This window comes from Protopterus annectens, chromosome 14.part0 (genome assembly GCF_019279795.1).
Source record: "Protopterus annectens isolate FY-2018-M chromosome 14.part0, PAN1.0, whole genome shotgun sequence".
Classification (NCBI taxonomy): Eukaryota; Metazoa; Chordata; order Ceratodontiformes; family Protopteridae; genus Protopterus; species Protopterus annectens.
In genome coordinates this window covers 956,885,426-956,903,887 of record NC_056748.1, presented here as the reverse complement: position 1 = coordinate 956,903,887, position 18,462 = coordinate 956,885,426, and the positions used below count along the sequence as shown (strand labels likewise).

The following is an 18,462-nucleotide window of genomic DNA, read 5'->3' as shown; positions in this document are numbered from 1 at the left end:
TGTTAGTTCCTGGATAGAGTAGGGAGTTGATTAGTTCCCAAAATTTCTTGGGGTTTTGCTTATGTTGGTTTTGAAGGGTTTGGAAGTGTTCTTTTTTTGTTTTTGACAACAAGACGTTTAGCCTGATTGCAAAGTTGTTTATATTGAATGAGGTCAGAAGGATTTTTGTTTTTCTGCCAGGCTTTCCAGGCTTTGTCCCTAGTGGACATAATTTGCTTTATGGACTTGGCAAGGCAGCAGGCATGTTTTACCTCAACTCTTTTTAGCCAGAGAGGGGCAAGACTATTTAGGATCCTAAGAAATGTGAAATTGAAGAATTCCACAGTTTCACTGAGTGGGAGATATTTTAGTGGACTCCAATTAGTGTTCTGCAAGATGTCATTAAAGGTATTTGGGGAAAAATTAGATATATATCTCTGGTATGCCTGTATTGGTGTATGTTTGGTACATTAGTGGACTTGTGTATTATAAATGCTGGTGAGTGGTCACTAATACTATTTGGCAGTGTTCCATAAGAGAAGATTTTATTTGGGTCAGAAACCATGATCCAGTCCAGGATTGAGCCTTTGTTATTCTTAATGTTAGGTCTGGTTATATCGGAAATTAGCTGAGTATAGATGTGAAGGTTAATTTTGGTAGAGGGGATGTTATTAGAGATATTGAGTCAGTTAATATTAACACCACCTAGGATGATTCTTTCATTTTTAAAATACTATACCTCACAACAGCAAGTAGAAGTACAAAATCATCCCATAAGCACATTTAGGGGTGGTAAGAAAAAATAAACATTTAGAGAAAATCTGGTCCCTTTGTATGGGTGCGAGAATACAGTATTTCTTTCCAGATGCCAGAATTGCCAAAACAATGTGGATGAACTTTTATGTAGACTTTATATGGTTTTATGTGCCAATGTAAAATAGACAATATTTGTTAATAGTGGTAAATGAATAAGTAGTTCAGATTCCCAGTCTGGAATCTAATAGCACTCATCTCCCAACATAGTAATCCTTGTCTTAGAAAGTATTTCTCAGTGTTTAGCATACTATACATCATAAAATCTGTTAGTAATCTTGTCACTCAGCAGCCCTCAAGTCAAACATTTTTTGTGACCGACAAAGAAAAACTCACAGGAAAAAAAAGAAAATAAATGTTAAGTCCAGATGTACTGTTATGTGCCAGTTTATAATTCTTAATCAGCTCATATTCCGTTTTCCTTTTCCTTTGATGTAACAATTCCTAATGAATTACATACTGAAAGAGCCCATACAGTTTCTAGAAATGCTTTCAGTGATTTCTTGCTAATTCTTATTATTGTATAATAGAAAACAGTTGAATGGGTGATATTTTAAGACTGGAAATAGTCTTGGTGATAAAAAAACCCAAAACACTTTGGTCTGTATAGGCGTGATTTAAAGAATAAAAAAGGATGAAGCGTGACATAGTAATTGCATATCCCACACCTGTTTTCATTATCACATCCAGAGGCTGCATTCAGTAATAGTATTGTCAATACAAGTTACAAAACTTGTACTTGTACCAACTTGTTTTACCCAATCATAAGTACTTTTCAGAATGAATTCATATCTTAGTACACTGAAAAAAAATTTTTTTCTTGTATTTTTTTCAATCTTGTAATGTACTGTATATATTCCTTACAGCAAGAAGTTAATATCTGCTTATTTCATGCTGAAATGTAGTCGAATCCTGTCTTATTTACTGTACTGTTATTTGGAGCTTTTCTTCCTGGGCCTCCACTGAAAATGGACCTGTGTCCAGTTGGACTTTCCCAGTTATCAAATGTAAAATTAAAAAAAAAAAAAATGGACAGGGATCAGCAGTCATGGGTGTTTGCATAAATATTTAAATCTATTTTGTTTTGTTAACAGAATTTAGCTCACAGAGTGAGACACGGACTCCTTCAAAAAAAGTTATTTCAGAAGAAAGACTGGAATGAAAAAACTCCATAGAACAAACCTAGGAAACTTTTTCTTTTTTATCTGGAAGATCACTTAATCTAAGGGGGTTATTTTTGTGATATACAGGTAATGACTCAATAAGTCACGTAACCCAACATTGCACATTGGTTGGCTCTGAAAAGGGACTGTTTGTCCAACATGATTATTCTTTTAACATCTTTTTTATCTATAAAACTTCACACAGATGAACAGAGTGCATACTCCACCTGCACAGCATCCAAAAGACGGAATCAAACCCAATCACTTTGGCATTGGGAGGCAGCACCATCAACAATTGTAGTTCATCTTCGATATATAGGTTTTTATCCACCCCAAAAAAATTTTAAATGTGTCCCCATAAGAGCTCATTCCTTGTTTAATTTTTGATACCTGAACTCACCCATGAAACCTGGCTGGCTGTGAAAGGATCCTGTAGTTTCTGCAGATTTGAAAGTTTAGAAGGTTTGTCTTGGAAGAAAAAGTTCTTCTCTAGCAAATATCCCAATAGGGTCTAATTTAATAATAATTCATAATTTCTAGAAAGCATTGACCAAGTGCTTAAACTGCTATCCGTAATCTCATCTATTTAGTAGCAATTCACACATTTTTTCTCCGTAACTATAATTTGTACTGGTTAACTTAAACTGTTCTTTGTTGCAGGATGGAAGAAATCCCATGGAGTTCAAACAATCTTGTTTGAAACCAGGACAAAAATATTGTTTGGAGCTGGTGAAAGTTGATGGAAGCCTTGGAATCTGTGTAACTGTAGGTATTTTATCTGTCCTTTTAAACTTTGTAATGTGAATACACAGTATTTAATTAATTATATTGCATTTTAAAAGTGCATTAACCTAATAGGATCCATGTACCCTGTTTTCAGTAGCTGCCTAGATAAAGTTAGGTTTGCCTGTGTTAAATTCAGACAACACAAAAACATAACACGGACAGTCGTAATTTGCCTTGCCGAATATGTTTGGTAGGGCCAGTGTAAAGGCATGAAACATGATGACCTTGTCTTTAAGGGAATGTTAAAACTAGAGATGTTCTCTTGGCGCAAGTTTCCACAGAATTTATTTTTCCCATTTTTTAAAGAAGAAATTGTACTAGATCTTCAGATGATTAGAATAGAAGTGGGAATTCAGGAGATGGGAAATGTCCTTCATATGTGTTCATCATTTTCTTGAACTGCAGAGTGAAAGCTTTTCATTGGTAATATATTGGAGGTTTACAGCAGTGCTACACCTAGCTGTTTTTGTGAGTTTTAGTGGTTTTGTTATTTTACTACTGAATATATTCATAAAGTTATCTAGGAGTCTGCTCTTAAAGCTGGACAATTATGTGGCACAGACAGAACAGTCATACCAACAGACAATGGCTGGCATCAATGCTGTTATACAGAGACTGTAAAAATTTACAGCCTTTTCTGGATCTGTCTGTGAGATGTCAGCACAGTCTCTTCTTATGAGTAACAAGAATTGTGACCATATTATTCCAGTGAACATAGTTATGTTGTCAAGATGTGGTATTTCAGGAGCATAGAGAATGAATAATCTTGTGGTTGTAAGGAGTTGCCCTAGATGTACACTAGGTGATAATAAAACTGTCTTGATCCTTTCTCTCTCTGTCTGACAACTGCTTGTTGAGACTGTTTCACTGAATGTGGTGCTTCCCTACCACTGCTTTCATTGCTTTGCAAAACCAGGAAGCCTAAAGGTTCAGTTCTCATCAGGACAAGGACTTCTTCATCCATTTAAAATATTGTACAAACAATATAAAGAAACTTTCCTGCTGAAAACTGTTTTCCAGTATACTTATGTGGCGCTTCCCAGCCCTCGGCTCCTCTATTTTGCTGAACTGGAGAACTCTGTGGGCTCAATAGTAAGGAATCCTCTTCAGGGGCAAGAGTTTCTGTTCACCAGTTTAAAAGCTTCTTTAAACAGAAAATAAGGAAACTTGCATTTCCTGTCTGTTCACTGTTGAAAGCCCTTTCCCTTCCTGCTTGTTCAGTGCTGCTCAGCTCCCACTCCTTCTATATCACTAAACCTGGAAGTTTGTGGACAGCAGTAAAGAGTTTGGTTTGAGACAAGTGTTTCTAGTCACTTTTTTAATGTTTTTGTAAATGAAAACAAACTCACGTCTCTTTTCTCTTCACTACTGAAATCCCTTTCCATTTATGTTTGTCCTGTGCTGTCCAGTACCCCCACCACATAATATTTTGCAGAACCTGAAAGTCTACAGGCTAAGGAGTAAGTTCTTCTGTGGATAAGCACAGCTGTTCTCCTTTTTAACAATTTCTAAAGTGGAAAAAATGCTTCTGTTTCTTCACTGTTGAAAGTGAGGAACTTACTTTTAGTGGCTAACTGACTGACTTTTAATAATAATACTTTTAGTTTAATGGGGAAAATGATATTCAATTCATGGCTCTAGTATACAAAATAAACCTTGCTTCAGGGACTGAAGCAAACAAAACTGTTAAACTCTGCTAACTGCTGGAAAGGGGTTTATCCTTCTGTGCTCAGTATATTGCTGAGTTACTATAAACCTTAAGTTTTAATCCATCCCATAGATCAAGCATACTTGTAAAGACATGTTGCCATTGACTTTGTATTCATTACATAAGTAGAAGCCTTCCTCAGGTTCTCCTCCAGCTGATTGTTTTTTGGTAAGGTGATTTGGAGCTGATTTGCTCTGCTCTACCTCATTCGGCAGAACTTTACTTCAGTTTTCTACCAATAACCGCTACCCCATCCCACCATAACAGTTCCTTTATAGCTGTGCGTACCTTATCTCCAAAACATGTCCTTGGCTAACATCACTTTCACCTGTCTTTCACCATTCCTCCTCCTCCTCCTCATCATCATCCTTTTTTTATTTTTTCTCATTTAATTTATTTCTTAAAATTTCCATTTTGTGTCTGAACCTTTCTAAAAACTTTAACAATAAAAACTTTCATCTTTGTATAATCACCTCTTAGTTCTGTTACTCCTGCTTGAATTACTTCCAGACAATAATTGCCAGGCTCAATGTAGTCATATTAAATAGGCTGTAACATCACACTGTACTACTTCCTCCCTCTCTGACAACCAAAATCAATCCTAGATAAACCTGAGGTTTAAATACTATGCCGTACATAAAAGTGATCATTAAAACAGGAGTTCTAATATCTCACAACCACTCCATGTAACACACAGAAAACACACTAAACTACTAAGCCCACTAAAATCTACAGCATGACTCCATTCCTCCTTTTACCACAAGTGCTAAGCAACAATGAATCTAGTCCTTGTGCACTGCTTAACACCACGTTTCTTACTTTCAATTACCCCTCCCTGTCAAACACCACCATTCCTTTCTGTCTTCTAAATGCAAGTAGTATTAAAATAAGCTAGAAAATTAGGTGCTTTTCTTGATATACACCCATCTGACAAAGGTGCTGTAAAGGAGTAGCAACTTAAAAAGGGTCCCCACCTCCATTTTCCTGGCTGTAATTATATATTTAATGCCAGACCTGGAAACTCCATGGTAGAGTACACTATGCCACTACAATTGTGTACCCCAGCCATATCCTCTTTATTTCATGTTTGTTAACCTGGTTACTCCAGCTGAGCACAGGCCCATTTTCAGTGGAGACCCGAGGAGAAAAGCTCCAGTACAGACAATTGGTTTTACATAAGTATAAACAACAAGGTAAAAAGGCAATATTTAAAAAATATGTAAATAATGCAGTATGGGAGATAAACTAAATAGTGAATAAGTAAATATAAAAGTGAATATAAAGTACCTTCCATACAGAGTTTATTGTTCATTTGGCTAGAGTGAACATTGCCAGCAGACATACAGTTCAAAAGATAGAGATACAATAGATAATAGCAAGTAGAAACTGGATTAGGTTGGGTCATGGCAGGGGCAGAGCCAAGTGTTAAGGAAGAAGTTCTTCAGTTCTTTTTTGAAGAGGTTAGTGTGAGTAGTGCAACGTAAGTTGGCAGGGAGGTTGTTCCAGGATTTTGTTACAGAGGATTTATATAAAAGGTTACCAATATTAATTCTGGAGTTATACGTTTGGAGAAGGGATTTGTCAGCACTGCATAGGGGCGGGAAGGAATATAGCAAGTAACTAGATTGGAGAGAGAGAGACAAGCATTAGGGCTATTGAGAAGGAAGTGAGTCATATGGAGTTAAGATGTTTTGAACTGATTGGGAATTTCAGTACAGTGGAGTTTTTTAAGAGTGAGGCAGTGGTGTGTTGTAGGTACGTTAGCTGCAAATTTAGAGATTTTCTTCACAGGTTCATAGGGTGTGTACTAGGCTAATGGCCCTGGAGCCTTTACAAGCCTAGCCCATAGAAGTGCCCTGGCAGCGTGCCGCCCGACGTTAGTTCCCAGTGTCTCTATCAAGTAGAGCCACTGGAGTGATCCTGGAGTGAACTTTGTATTTCCCATCCACTCTTCAAGATCTCTCTTGAAGAGGGCCAGTGAGGTGCTCTGCTTGACATGTATGGGAAGTCTATTCCAGAGCAGGGGCAGTCTCTGGGTTATGAACCTGTCCCTCCAGCATGTTCTGTTGATTGTGATAATGAGGTTGAGGTCTCTGGAGCGTGCAGTGCAGAGGGATTGGGATTTCTTGAGATGAAGCATTTCTAACAGAGCTGGGTCTGACATGGCTTTGTAAGTCAAGCAGAGCTCGCCTCTTAGTAGACGATATGAGACAGAGAATAGCTGGAGTTTTTTGAGTCTGTCCATGTAGGACATGTGTTTAAGGCCTAGGATCCTCTTCATGAGGTAGTTTTGTGGCCTTTCCAGCTGTTGCATGTGTCTAGTGAGGTACATGCCAAATGGGGCATTATACTCTATGATTGGCCTAATAAGGGAAGAGTAGAGAGAGATGATGACTTCTTTCTTCCTGGAAGCAAAACCTTGGTAATGAGATGTGCTACATAGAAGGACTTTCTGACCACAGTGGCAATGTGGTGATTGAAGGAGAGGTTGTTGTCAACCTGTGTCCCCAAATCTCTTATTACACCTTCAGTGTTCAGTGGGCTCCCATCGATGTGGCAATTAGTGGGAACTGAGTTTTTCCCAAAGGGGATGACGGTGCATTTTTTTGCATTAAGCTTAAGGCCATGGTTTTGACACCAGTCATTGATCTCAGTGAGGTCTTTCTGTAGGATGTCTGCATCACTTGGGGAGTTAGTAATGGCTCCCAGCTTGCAGTCATCTGTGAACTTTGTCAGCCAGAAACCCTCCGTGTTGGCCTGGACCTCTGAGAAGTAGATGCCAAACAGGTGAGGGAGAGCCCAGGACCGATCTGTGCGGGACTCCACTCGTGACTTGTCTGCAGTGTGACTTGGAGTCCGCTACTTTCACACTGTGGGTTCTATCTATGAGCCTATTTGCAACCTACCCAGTGGTTGATGCCTAGTTTGGTGAGTTTATAAGTAATTCCTGAGTGGGCAGTGGTATCAAAGGCCTTGGCCAGATCGAGTTAGGCTGTATGAACTGCCTTGCCCTCATTCACAGCTCGGGTGACTGACTCAAAGAAGTGAATCAGGTTGAGGAGGCATGATCTACCTTTCATAAAACCAAATTGGGTGGGATCTAGAGTTTGGAGATTCCCTATATCCCTGTTAATTAGGTCCATGATGATGCACTCTAGCCTTACATATCAGACTCGTCAGGCTAATGGGGTGATAATTCCCAGGGTCTCTAGTCGCTCCCCCTTTATGGAGGGGGATGATGGTAGCAGTGCACCATTCGGTAGGGACAAAGCCTGAGGTGAAGGTGTGATTGAACAGGACACACAGTTGTGGTGCCAGTTCACTTTGTAGTTCAGGTAGAACACATAACTAGGGATATTGTCGAGTCCCATGGAAGCGGTACTCTTGGCCTTGAACAATGCAGCTTTAACCTGTGCTGCAGTAATGCTGGGTGCCTGGCATTCCTCTGGTATTGTGATTGGTCCTTTAGGGAGGGAGAGTGGGGTAAAGTTGGCACTGAATCTGTTGGCCAGTGTGTTGGCAATATCTGTTGGCTCAGTATAGGAGGTACCATTGTGCAGTAACGCAGAGCAAACCTGGGTATTGCCATGGAGATTCTTGATATAACTATAGAAGGCTTTGTGATTGTTTTTAGTGTCTGCCGCAATTCTTCCATCATAGCTGGCTTTAGAGGTTTTGATGAGGGATCTCAACTTTTTGTTGAGGCTAATGAGGGAGTTTTTCCAGTTTTGGGACGTCACCTTTTTCTGCAACTGTTTCTTCTAGGAGATATCATCTGTTACCATGAGAAATAGCTGAAAAGAGCATCCAGAAATGTTTGAGAAATGTAATATTGTGGACACAACTTTATTTGGAGTAAAACAAATAAATGAAACAACATTTGAAAATAGCTGTGGTCTTGAAATAAAAGTAGGCCATGTACATAAAACTGTGAAGGGGCAAGATGACATTTTTTTTTCTCCATTTACTTAGATATTTTACTTCAAACATCAATGGGAATTTTCATTTGAGATCATCACAAAGTTGTAATATATCGTTATTGTCCATAGAAGTGAATGGGATTGCCAGCAGTTAATGAATGCTCTTCCTAGAGGGAAGCCAGACCAGTCAGAATCAAAGCCTGATGATCTTCATTTATAGAATTAATGAGTTAGGGGCTTCCTTATTCCAGTAACAGTGACTAGTGCATCCTGTGCCACTTTTGGACCAGTCAGTATTTAGGGTTAGAGATACCTGTCCTCCACAGGGCTATATTGAGTTAATTATGAACCTCTTATCTGGACCTATTACATTAGTCACTGGGTATATTTTCAGGGAAGCCTCAGTCAACTATCTGTATTCAGTCTATAGTGGTTATTTATTTTATTTATTTATTTTGCATTTGTTAACCGGGAAATTCCAACTGGACCAGGTTGGAGGCCCAGGGAGAAAAGTTCTGAAACATTGTTACAAAAAAAAAAAAAAAAGAAGAAGGAAATGTATACAGTGTTTTACAAAGGTCATTTAAATAATACAGCATGGAGTTAGACATTTTGCCAAACACTGAAAATATATAAAATAAATTGGAAAAAGACGTAAACACATAAAGAAAATAATGAATAATAATAATAAATATATATATAAATATATTAAATAATAAATAATTATTAAATAATAAAAATAATATAAATATATAAATAATAATAAAATAATAATAAAACAAAATATAATACAATTATAAACTGTAAGCACCATTCTGGTGAATTAGAAAAATTTTGTGAAACTTATACTTGACGTATTCCATTATAGTGTTGATGTCCCCTTAAGTTATCAAAAATTAACTAGAGAACCTAAAAATTGAAATAAAACTAAAATTAAACATAAAGCTGTGTTGCTTTCCTATTATTCTGTCTGGCTGAAACATTTTTAACAGATACAGTATATCTTATTTTGGTGACATTCATAATGCTTCTATTATATTAGTACATTGGGCCGTATTTCAGAACACTTGCACTCAGTGACTTACAAAAGTGTAAGCTTGCCTTATTGCTGGACTTTACACTCAGCAAGTCTTTTGGAGTCAAGGCCAGCTTACACTGGAATGTCACTTATAATGGTAGGTTCATAGGTTCATAGGTTCATAGGTTTATACTAGGCTATCTGCCCTAAGGCATTTATAAGCCTAGCCCAAATTATTGTGGCTTACGCCACCCCTTATATGAAAAAATACTGTGCCCATTAGTTTGTTGTGCCTCTGTCCAGCAGTGACCCAGAGATGATTCCCGGGGTAAACCTACGATCTCCCATCCACAGGTCTAGATTTCTCTTGAACAGAGTCAGCGAGGTGCTCTGCCTCACATGGACCGGGATTTTATTCCACAGCATAGGGAGTCTCTGAGTGATAAATCTATCCCTCCAGCACGTCCTATTTATATCCGTGCTAAGGTTTAAGTCGCTTGCTCTAGTGGTTTTGGTGGATTTGGATTTTTGAGGTGGAGCATGTCCATTAATTCGGGTTGGACATGGCCTTGTATGTCAGGCACATGTCACCTCTGAGCAGACGGTATGCGACTGAATAGAGCTGGAGTTTCTTCAATCTGGCAGCATATGACAGATTTTGGAGTCCCTTATCCTTTTGGTGAGGAACTTTTGGGGTCTCTCCAATTGCTGCAGATGTCGGGTGAGATACATCCCGAATGGGGCATTGTACTCGATCATTGGTCTGATAAGTGAAGAGTACAGGGAACAATGACCTCACTAGATCTGGATGTGAATCCCTTCATGATCAGGTGGGCAATGTAGAAGGTCTTTCTAACCACTTTAGCAATGTGAGTGTCAAAAGAAAGGCCACTGTCAACCTGGGTCCCCAGGTCCCTGATAACCTCTTCTGTGCTTAGTGGATTGCCACCTATATGGTAGCTTGGGGTTACCTTGTTTTTCCCGAAGGGTATGACTATACATTTTTGGCGTTTAACTTCAGGCCATGGCTCTGGCACCAGCTATCTGTTTCCGTGAGTCCCTTCTGAAGGATATCAGTGTCCGATGCACTTTCCACTATGGCGCCCAGTTTGCAGTCATCTGCAAACTTTGTCAGCCAAAGTCCTCCCATGTTGGCCTGTACTTCTGAGAAGTAGATGCCAAACAATAGGGGCCAAGGACCGAGCCCTGTGGGACACCACTTGTGACCGGCTTGGAGTCTGACACAGCGCCAGCAACTCTAACCCTGTGGGTTCTGTCCTTAAGCCAGTTTGCAACCCATCTTGTGACATATGGGTTTACATTTAAGCTGGTAAGTTTTTCTACAATACCGAGTGGGGTATTGTGTCGAAAGCCTTGCAAGGTCAAGGTAGGCTGTATGGACTGCCTTTCCCTCATCAATGGCCTTGGTGACTATTTCAAGAAGTCGACCAAGTTCAAAAGGCATGATCTTCCCTTGACAAAGCCAAACTGGGTCGGGTCCAATGTCTGCAAGTCCCTATATCTTTGTTTATGAGCTCCATTATGATCCTCTCCATAGCTTTGCAGACTAGACTTGTTAAGCTTATGGGGCGGTAATTACCAGGGTCCGTGAGGCGCCACCTTTGTGGAGTGGGACCACAGTTGCCGTCACGCCACTCCTTGGGCACGTATCCTGTGGTAAGGCTGAGATTAAACAGCTGCCTTATGCGGGTTTAATTCCTCATTTAGCTCGTGTAGCACACAGCCGGGGACACCATCCGGTCCCATTGATGCTGTGTTTTTAGCTTTAGAGAGAGCAGCTTTCACCTGCGCATTTGAGATGTCCGGGAGGCTACACTCGGCTGGGATAGTTATCTCTCCTTTAGGGGAGAGGAGGTGAAGTTTGCACTGAACCTGTCTGCCAGTATGTTGGCAATGTCTGTGGGTTCAGTGATTTTTGTATCATTTTGGACTAATTCTGAGCATATCTATGAGAGGTTCTTGTAGTCCGCCCAGTAGTCGGCTCAGCTACCACATATAGCTGTCGATGGTCAGGCGCAGTCGAGTCCAGGAGTGGGGGCCTGAGGGTTTTTAATGCGCGGCGCCGTCTGTCATCAGAGCGTCTTTTGTACGCTGGTCCGACATGCGATTGCAGTTTTATTTCCTCAGGCAGGTTTGGTTTGAAGAAAAAAGCCGTTTTGTCGTTTCGGGCCGGAAACAGATACCAAAAATATTTCCAAACCGGCTTTTTCTTGCCTCAGTATTTAACCGATGTCAGAAAAATATTTTAATTTTCTTTTGTGTGTATTTAAAAGATATTTATCATAGAGAGGATACCCTTTGTATTAAGCCTACTTTGCCCTTGTGAAGAACGTTGTTGGTTGCCGCCTGTTTTGTTTACGCCTGCCCGCTTCGTTGTTGGTTTAAGCTCTTGTTACAGGAGGGTGTTGGGGACCTGGACAGGTGTGTTGGAATGCTGCTAAGAGTAGTGGGCCCGCCCCATGAGCGAAAATGAAGGAGAAGCTGCTGGGGTGCAGGGTTGATGAAGCGCCGTCCCTCAAGAAGGAGGTTCTTTGACGGCCAGCTTGGCCAGTAGGGTTTTGCCAGGATGTTTCCATGGAGTCTCAGGCAAAGGTTTTCACTGTCAAAGGCTGCTGCCAGGCTGGAGGCTTAGGCCAGGCTCAGGGGCTTAGGGGTAACTGTTCTTCCCTCTCTTCCCCCTTTCTTCAGTTGCTTCTTCTTCTCCGAGGTAGGATTACTAGGGCCTCTTGGGGGGGGCCAAGGTTCAGTCCCTGGGCAGCGGGTTCTGTACCAGTTTGATAGTTTTTTAACAGGCATTGATAATTTCTTAAGACAGAGGTTCTATGCCCTGATGAGAGGAATAGGTGAGACCGACCTTGATATTTTTGAAGTAAGTTTGATTGTCTGAGTCTGAGTCTGAAGATTTGCAGGAGTATCCTCCTTATTCTGATTCTGATGGATGATTATTCTGATGATGATTCTCCTCCTCCTCTGATTTCTCATTTTCATTCTCATTGAGATTCCTCTCCCAGCTCTTTAGCAGGAGAGGATGGAATCCAGTTGATGGGAGGAAAGGGATAAGGTTTAAACAGGAAAGGGGAAACCAGGACACTTTTACCCCAGCTCCTCCCCTTAGCTATACCTCCTTGTTGTGATGCAGCTCAGGAGTTTTCCTTTACCTCCCCTCCCTGGACCCCTTTGCTTGTTAAGATCCTATAGGTAGGGTGGGTGCAGCCTATTCATATATGTTTGCTGAAGAGTCCCATAAAGGACCCAGAAACTAAACAGGGGGCTAAAGCTGTTAAGGTACCTGTGGTTAAAATTCTGTGGTTAAAGTTCTGTTCCATAAAAGGAAAAATAGGTGGAAAATTGAGTAAATACTTTTCCACTTCTTCCAGGAGAGTGCCATGAGTCGCTAGATTGCCAAAATATCAACAAAAATATCAAAATTGTGTCCAAATGAAAATGAAATCTAAGGTGGATGCTAAAGCGGGGTATTGAGTAAGAGTTGCTGGATTTGTGTCATGGTTGAGTGTGTCTAGTGGCATTCTTTGCAATGTGGTTTTGGTTTGCCTCAATTGGGTGTTGCTGGTGCCACTGCTTCATTCTGTTCTGGCCTCTGAGTGAGGCATGCCTGGTGTTCTGTTCAAGGATGCCTGTTTGCTGAGGTTTAATGGATGATGTGGATTTGGTTCGCCTGTGGTGTTGTTTGGTTAGAATCTGGGGAGGAAGCTTAAAGAAAAAATGGAGGAAAAAGTTAAATGCATGGTGCAGTAAATTTTTTAAGCATGCAGCCACCGAAGTTTAGTAGAAATTGGCCTGCTAACGTTCCAGTCTAGGCTTAGGTGGGTTCGTGTAGGGTGGTAGGGTCTAGACGGTAGGGCAGAAAGTGACTCTTTTAGGCCCAGAGGTCTTCAACAGGCCTGCTCAGACCAGTTCCCTGCCAGACTCAATGGACCAGTTAAACAGACCCAATGACTCCAGACTCTTTGAGTCTTTGCTTTTTCTCCCCTGGCAGCCTTTGGGGAGAAGACTGTCCAAGATCAAGACAGATGGGTTTTCAACAGGTTACAGAGTGGTGTTGGATATCATTCACCACGGTGTTACAGGTTTTATTTCCATACCCCACCCCTTTCCAGAGAATGCGTTCCTCTCCTCCACAAAGAAAGGCTCGCTCACAAGCAGAGTTTCTCAGTTACAGCGGATGGGGCCATTCAGCCAGTCCCTGTATCAGAAAGGGGAAAGAGCCTATTCCTACCTGGAAAGGGGGGGAAGGGGAACACTGGAGAACAATTTTTGGATTCTTCCCAATTTATCTTATCTGGACATTCCCAAGTTCAAGATTCTGGTTACAGATGTTTTTTTTACAACTGCTGGGCAACTCTCACTGAAAACTAACTTCATGGATCAGCTTGACCTTTACCTTCATGTGCCTATAAGGCTTAGTTGCTGTTGCGTCTCATCGAAATTCTCATTATCAGTTCTCTTTCATTATCAGTTATTTGCCCTTTATTTGCAATATTGCACCCAGAGTATTCATAATTTTTCAGGCTATTTTGCTTCAAGCTAGAATTCAAATCTATCCTTGAATGGAAATCTATCCTTACTTGGACGACTGCCTGAAGAAGAAGACCTTCAAGAAGCATCTATGTTATGTTAAGCAGAAACTAGTAGCAGTGCTGCGATGGTATGAGCGAAGTAGAGTTACCCTCTCAAGACATGTGCTTTCTGGGTGTGAGACTGAATACAGCAGCCCAGCAGCAGCTTTAACCGCCTTTTAAAAACAAACAAAAAACAACTTAGTCTCCATCAACTATCATCTCCTATCTCTATCTCATCAAGGACAGTCAACTGCAAGGACACATTAGGCAGCATATGGCATCTGGTGCTTATTCTGGTGCTTCCCAATATGAGGAAGGCATAATGGTATCTCACAATGGTAATGTATGGACACTGCCACACATTTGTGGGAGGATTTCATCCTATAATATACCTTGCCTTCAAAAAAGAATTTTTATGGTGGGCTCAGGAATGTCACCTAAACAATCTCTCTCTGTGACCCGCCAGAGGAGAGTCAGATTTACACACAGATGCCTCGGTGACACATTGGAGCTCATCTAAATGGAAAGAAAATGAAAAGACAAGTGGCCTGCCAGACTACAGCATCCTCAGAAGTGTTCACATTCTTCTCTCTTCTTCACAGCTCTCATCTAACAGCTTTGGCATATTCTAGCAGGTCTCAACTTCCTGGAAGCTTTTCCTCAACAAAGTTGGAAGATGATTATGGAAAGCTGGAAGACTTTTTACAAGGAAAGTGTACGAGATTTTATTGGAGATTTTTTTGAAGATAGACAGATTTCTGAGCTGATTCTATCTGTGGCTTTTATGATCTTTATTGGTTCAGCTTTTGGTTATTGGACATTCATTTGTCCTTCTCCATTACAATCATGTGCTGTAGCAATTGTTTAGCATCCTTTGTTCAGAAGCCATCTCTGTTTCTGGCCTTTGTTCAAGCAGCCCCTAGAATAGCTCCTATATGAAGATCTCAATGTCCCAATTTACTCCTGAAAACTTACTGGAAAAACTGTTGGAACAACCTTTTGAACTGAGTTTCCGGGTAATCGCTTAAATACTTGTCATGGAGACTGTTTTTCTGCTTGTTGGCTCTTACTTCAAGCAAGAAGGTGTCTGGAGTTGTCCCTAGTGCATTAGAGCCTTTGATTTTCCATTTCCAGGAGGTATCATTACGTACTAAATCCTTCCTTTATGCCCTAAGGTGGTTTCTTTGTGCTTTTTTTAAAAAACTATTATTCATTTACCTACTTTTTTATGCAGACCAAAATAAAAAAAAAGATTTTTGCACACTTTTTTAGATGTACACACACAATTATTGTTATTATTTACAGGACTAAGGATTTTATTTTAGGTCTCAGCAGTTGTTTGTTTCTTTGCTTTTGAGTTCAGCAGGCAAGCCTGTGTCAAAACAAACTATTTCTTCCATCATGGCAGTTTGCATCATGTTTTGTTATTCCATCATGATTCCACTAGGCCCCATGCCACTTTCAGCTTCCTTTCTAAGGGGGTCATTTCTAAGGGCATTTGGGGTAGCTATACTTGGAGTTCAGTACATACTTTCTCTAAGCATTATCACCTTCCTATCACTCTAAAGTCTAGGGCTGGTTTGCTACTCAGCTTTTTTGCAGGGCATGTATCAGCCTGCTTCTTTATGATTTGCCAGCTCCTGCTTCTTAGCTCTGCTTGCCAAGCTTACCTCTGCTTTGGGATTCTACCCAATAGTAAGGACTGCAGCAATGGGTGTACATTTTGTACCTTAGTAAAATGTAGATGATCGAGGATCCCCATTGCATTACCCTCCCCCATTACCCCCTCCCTCCCTCCCTCCTGTGGGTGTGTTGTGTAGGTGAGGTTACATGCTGATATTACGCTGATATATTTGTATATATATTGTTATATTTTATATTTTTTTATTTTTTTTTTGGGCTCTTTTCTTCTTCTCTCTCTTCTGGGGGGGAAGAAGAGGGAGGGATATGGAGGTCAGGTCCGGTCATAGTACCCGTACCCTGACGCCAGCACATCGCGCCTCGACCCCCGGCATATACTATACTCTGGGTATCGGCGACGGCTGGACGGACGGACTACACCCAATAAGGACTGCAGCAATGGGGATCCTCGAACATCTACATTTATGGTAGGTACAAAACTGTACTTTTCCACCCAGGTTCCTAACATAGCTGAAAAAGGCCTTATGATTGTCCTTTGAATCCATGGCAATTTTTCTCTCAAAATTGGCCTTAGTTGATTTTATGAGTGCTCGTATTTTTTTACTAATAATGATCAGGGGTGACTTCCCTAGGCTACCTGCCCTTGTGGGACATTTCAAGCCTAGCCAATTTCCCTTTTTAAGCTCAAAATAACCTATTCCATTTGGTTATAGACTGGACTTTACCGATCCCATGGTTGATAAGTATATATTACCCTTAATGAGAATAACTGGGATCATAGCATAGATAATTTGAGGTGACCCATGATGGGATAAAGCATTTAAGAACTGCATCTGTCCATTAGTAGTACTGGGGACAGTCCTGGGGTAAATTTTATGTTTCCCATCCATAAATCCAAGTTTCTTTTTAAAATGGACAAGGATGAATTTTGTTTTATGTGGATAGGTAGTCTGTTCCGCAGCTGTGGTATCCTCTGTGGAAATATACCTGTTCATCCAAACTGTTCTGTTGATGTTGCAGAAGACTGATTATTTTTGATGCCTTTTGACTGGCTAATGTGCAGTAAATCAGTTGGTGATGGGTTGGTGGATGCCTTGCATGCCAGACACAGGTCACCTCTTGGCAGCCTGTATGATAATAAGTATTGTGACAGGGCTTTCAGTCTGTCTATGTAGGGCATGTTTAGGCCTTGTATTGTTTTAGTAAGGTATCTCTGTGGGAGTTCCAGTAGTTGCATGTGTCTGGACAGATAAATGCCTAAGGGGTCATTATATTCGATGACTGGCCTAATGAGGGCTTAGTAAAGGGGACCAGTGACATCTCTAGATCTAGACACAATTCCTTTGTTTATAAGCTGTGCAATATAGAAGGATTTTCCTACAACAATGGGCATATGTTGGTCAAAAGTTAGGTCATTGTCCACATGAGTTCCCAAATCCCGAACAACTGAGTCAATTCTTAGGTACGTATTTTCAATTTGGTAGTTTCCTGAGATAGGGACTTCCCTAAGGATACAATAGAACATTCTTTTGCATTTAGTTTCAGACCATGAGTTTGACCACAGTTATTTGTTTGAGACAAATATTCCTACCAGATGGCTAAGTCATTTGGGAATTTAATAACTGCTCCTAGCTTGTAGACATCTACAAACTTTGTCAATCAGATCCCTTTGGTATTGACTTTTTGTTGTGTTCTGGTCTTTTGCCACTAGGTGGAGATAGAGGAAGGCAGAAGGCGGGAGAAGGAGGAGGGAGAGTTAGTGGATGTGATAAGGACTGGATGTTCCTGTTTCTGTTGGACTGATGTTTCTGTTTTCCTGCTGTAGCTTCGATTGGTTAGATTCAAATACTTAATATTGAACTTGGAGTCTGTATTAATCGTCTGACAACTTAATAATTTGGTGACGAGTAAGGTTGCCACCTCACATAAGGCTAATTCCTGGAGATGCTATTTTAATGTTAACCACAAACCGTATTGTTTGGCCTAAGTGCTGTCCGACTCGGAGACTTTGAATCTTTGATATGTTAATATTCATAATGATTGTACAATGACTTCTATGTACTGGAAAAGTTCAAAACAATACAACTGTAAAGTAATTATTCAAATGCCAAAACCCCAAACCCCCTCAACTAGACAGAAATTCCTAGAACTACGCAATAGAGTCAAAAAGCTAATAAAACAGGGCAAATTCCAATACTACCAGTCTGCCCTAAACTCCTCACAACACAGCCCCAAACAATTCTGGTCCTCCATAAACTCCATCCTCCACCCAGGTAAAGTCAGTACCCCTCCTCCTAACATCCCTCACTCCTCAGAAAATATTGCTACCTCATTCAACACACACTTCACACAAACCATACTATCACTAGCTAAACAACACAACCCCCTCCCCTCCAACCCACACCTTCAACTAATAATCTCCCCACTGCCTTCTCTTTTTCTCCTGTACCTACCTCCAACATAAAAAAACTCTTAACTAAACTTAAACCCACCAAATTAGCAGCAGACAACCTCCCAAGTGAATACCTACAAATTGCAGCTGATGCTCTGGCCTACCCAGTATCCATCTTGATTAACCGATCTCTGTCAGAAAGTTACGTTCCTACACTGTGGAAAGTATCACATATAATTCCTCTCCACAAAGGCGGACCCTCCACAGAACTAACCAATTACCGCCCCATAGCTATTCTCTCTCCACTGTCCAAAATACTAGAGAGATGCATACACTCTCAGGTCTCAGACTACCTCCTTACTAACATCCTCCTTTCCAATACTCAGCATGGTTTCCGACCAAACCATAGCACCACCACTGCCTTACTCTCCTTTACTAACA

General features: G+C 40.7%; 1 protein-coding gene across 1 annotated transcript in view; it reads left to right on the top strand.

Annotated features, from left to right (window-relative positions):
• Positions 1-18,462, top strand: part of LOC122789363 (tyrosine-protein phosphatase non-receptor type 13-like) — a 2,815,362-nt gene that overhangs the window by 1,232,701 nt on the left and 1,564,199 nt on the right. The window contains exon 21 of the mRNA XM_044056752.1: positions 2,616-2,720. Within this exon, the coding sequence (XP_043912687.1) occupies positions 2,616-2,720 (105 nt within the window). The remainder of the gene's footprint in view (positions 1-2,615; positions 2,721-18,462) is intronic.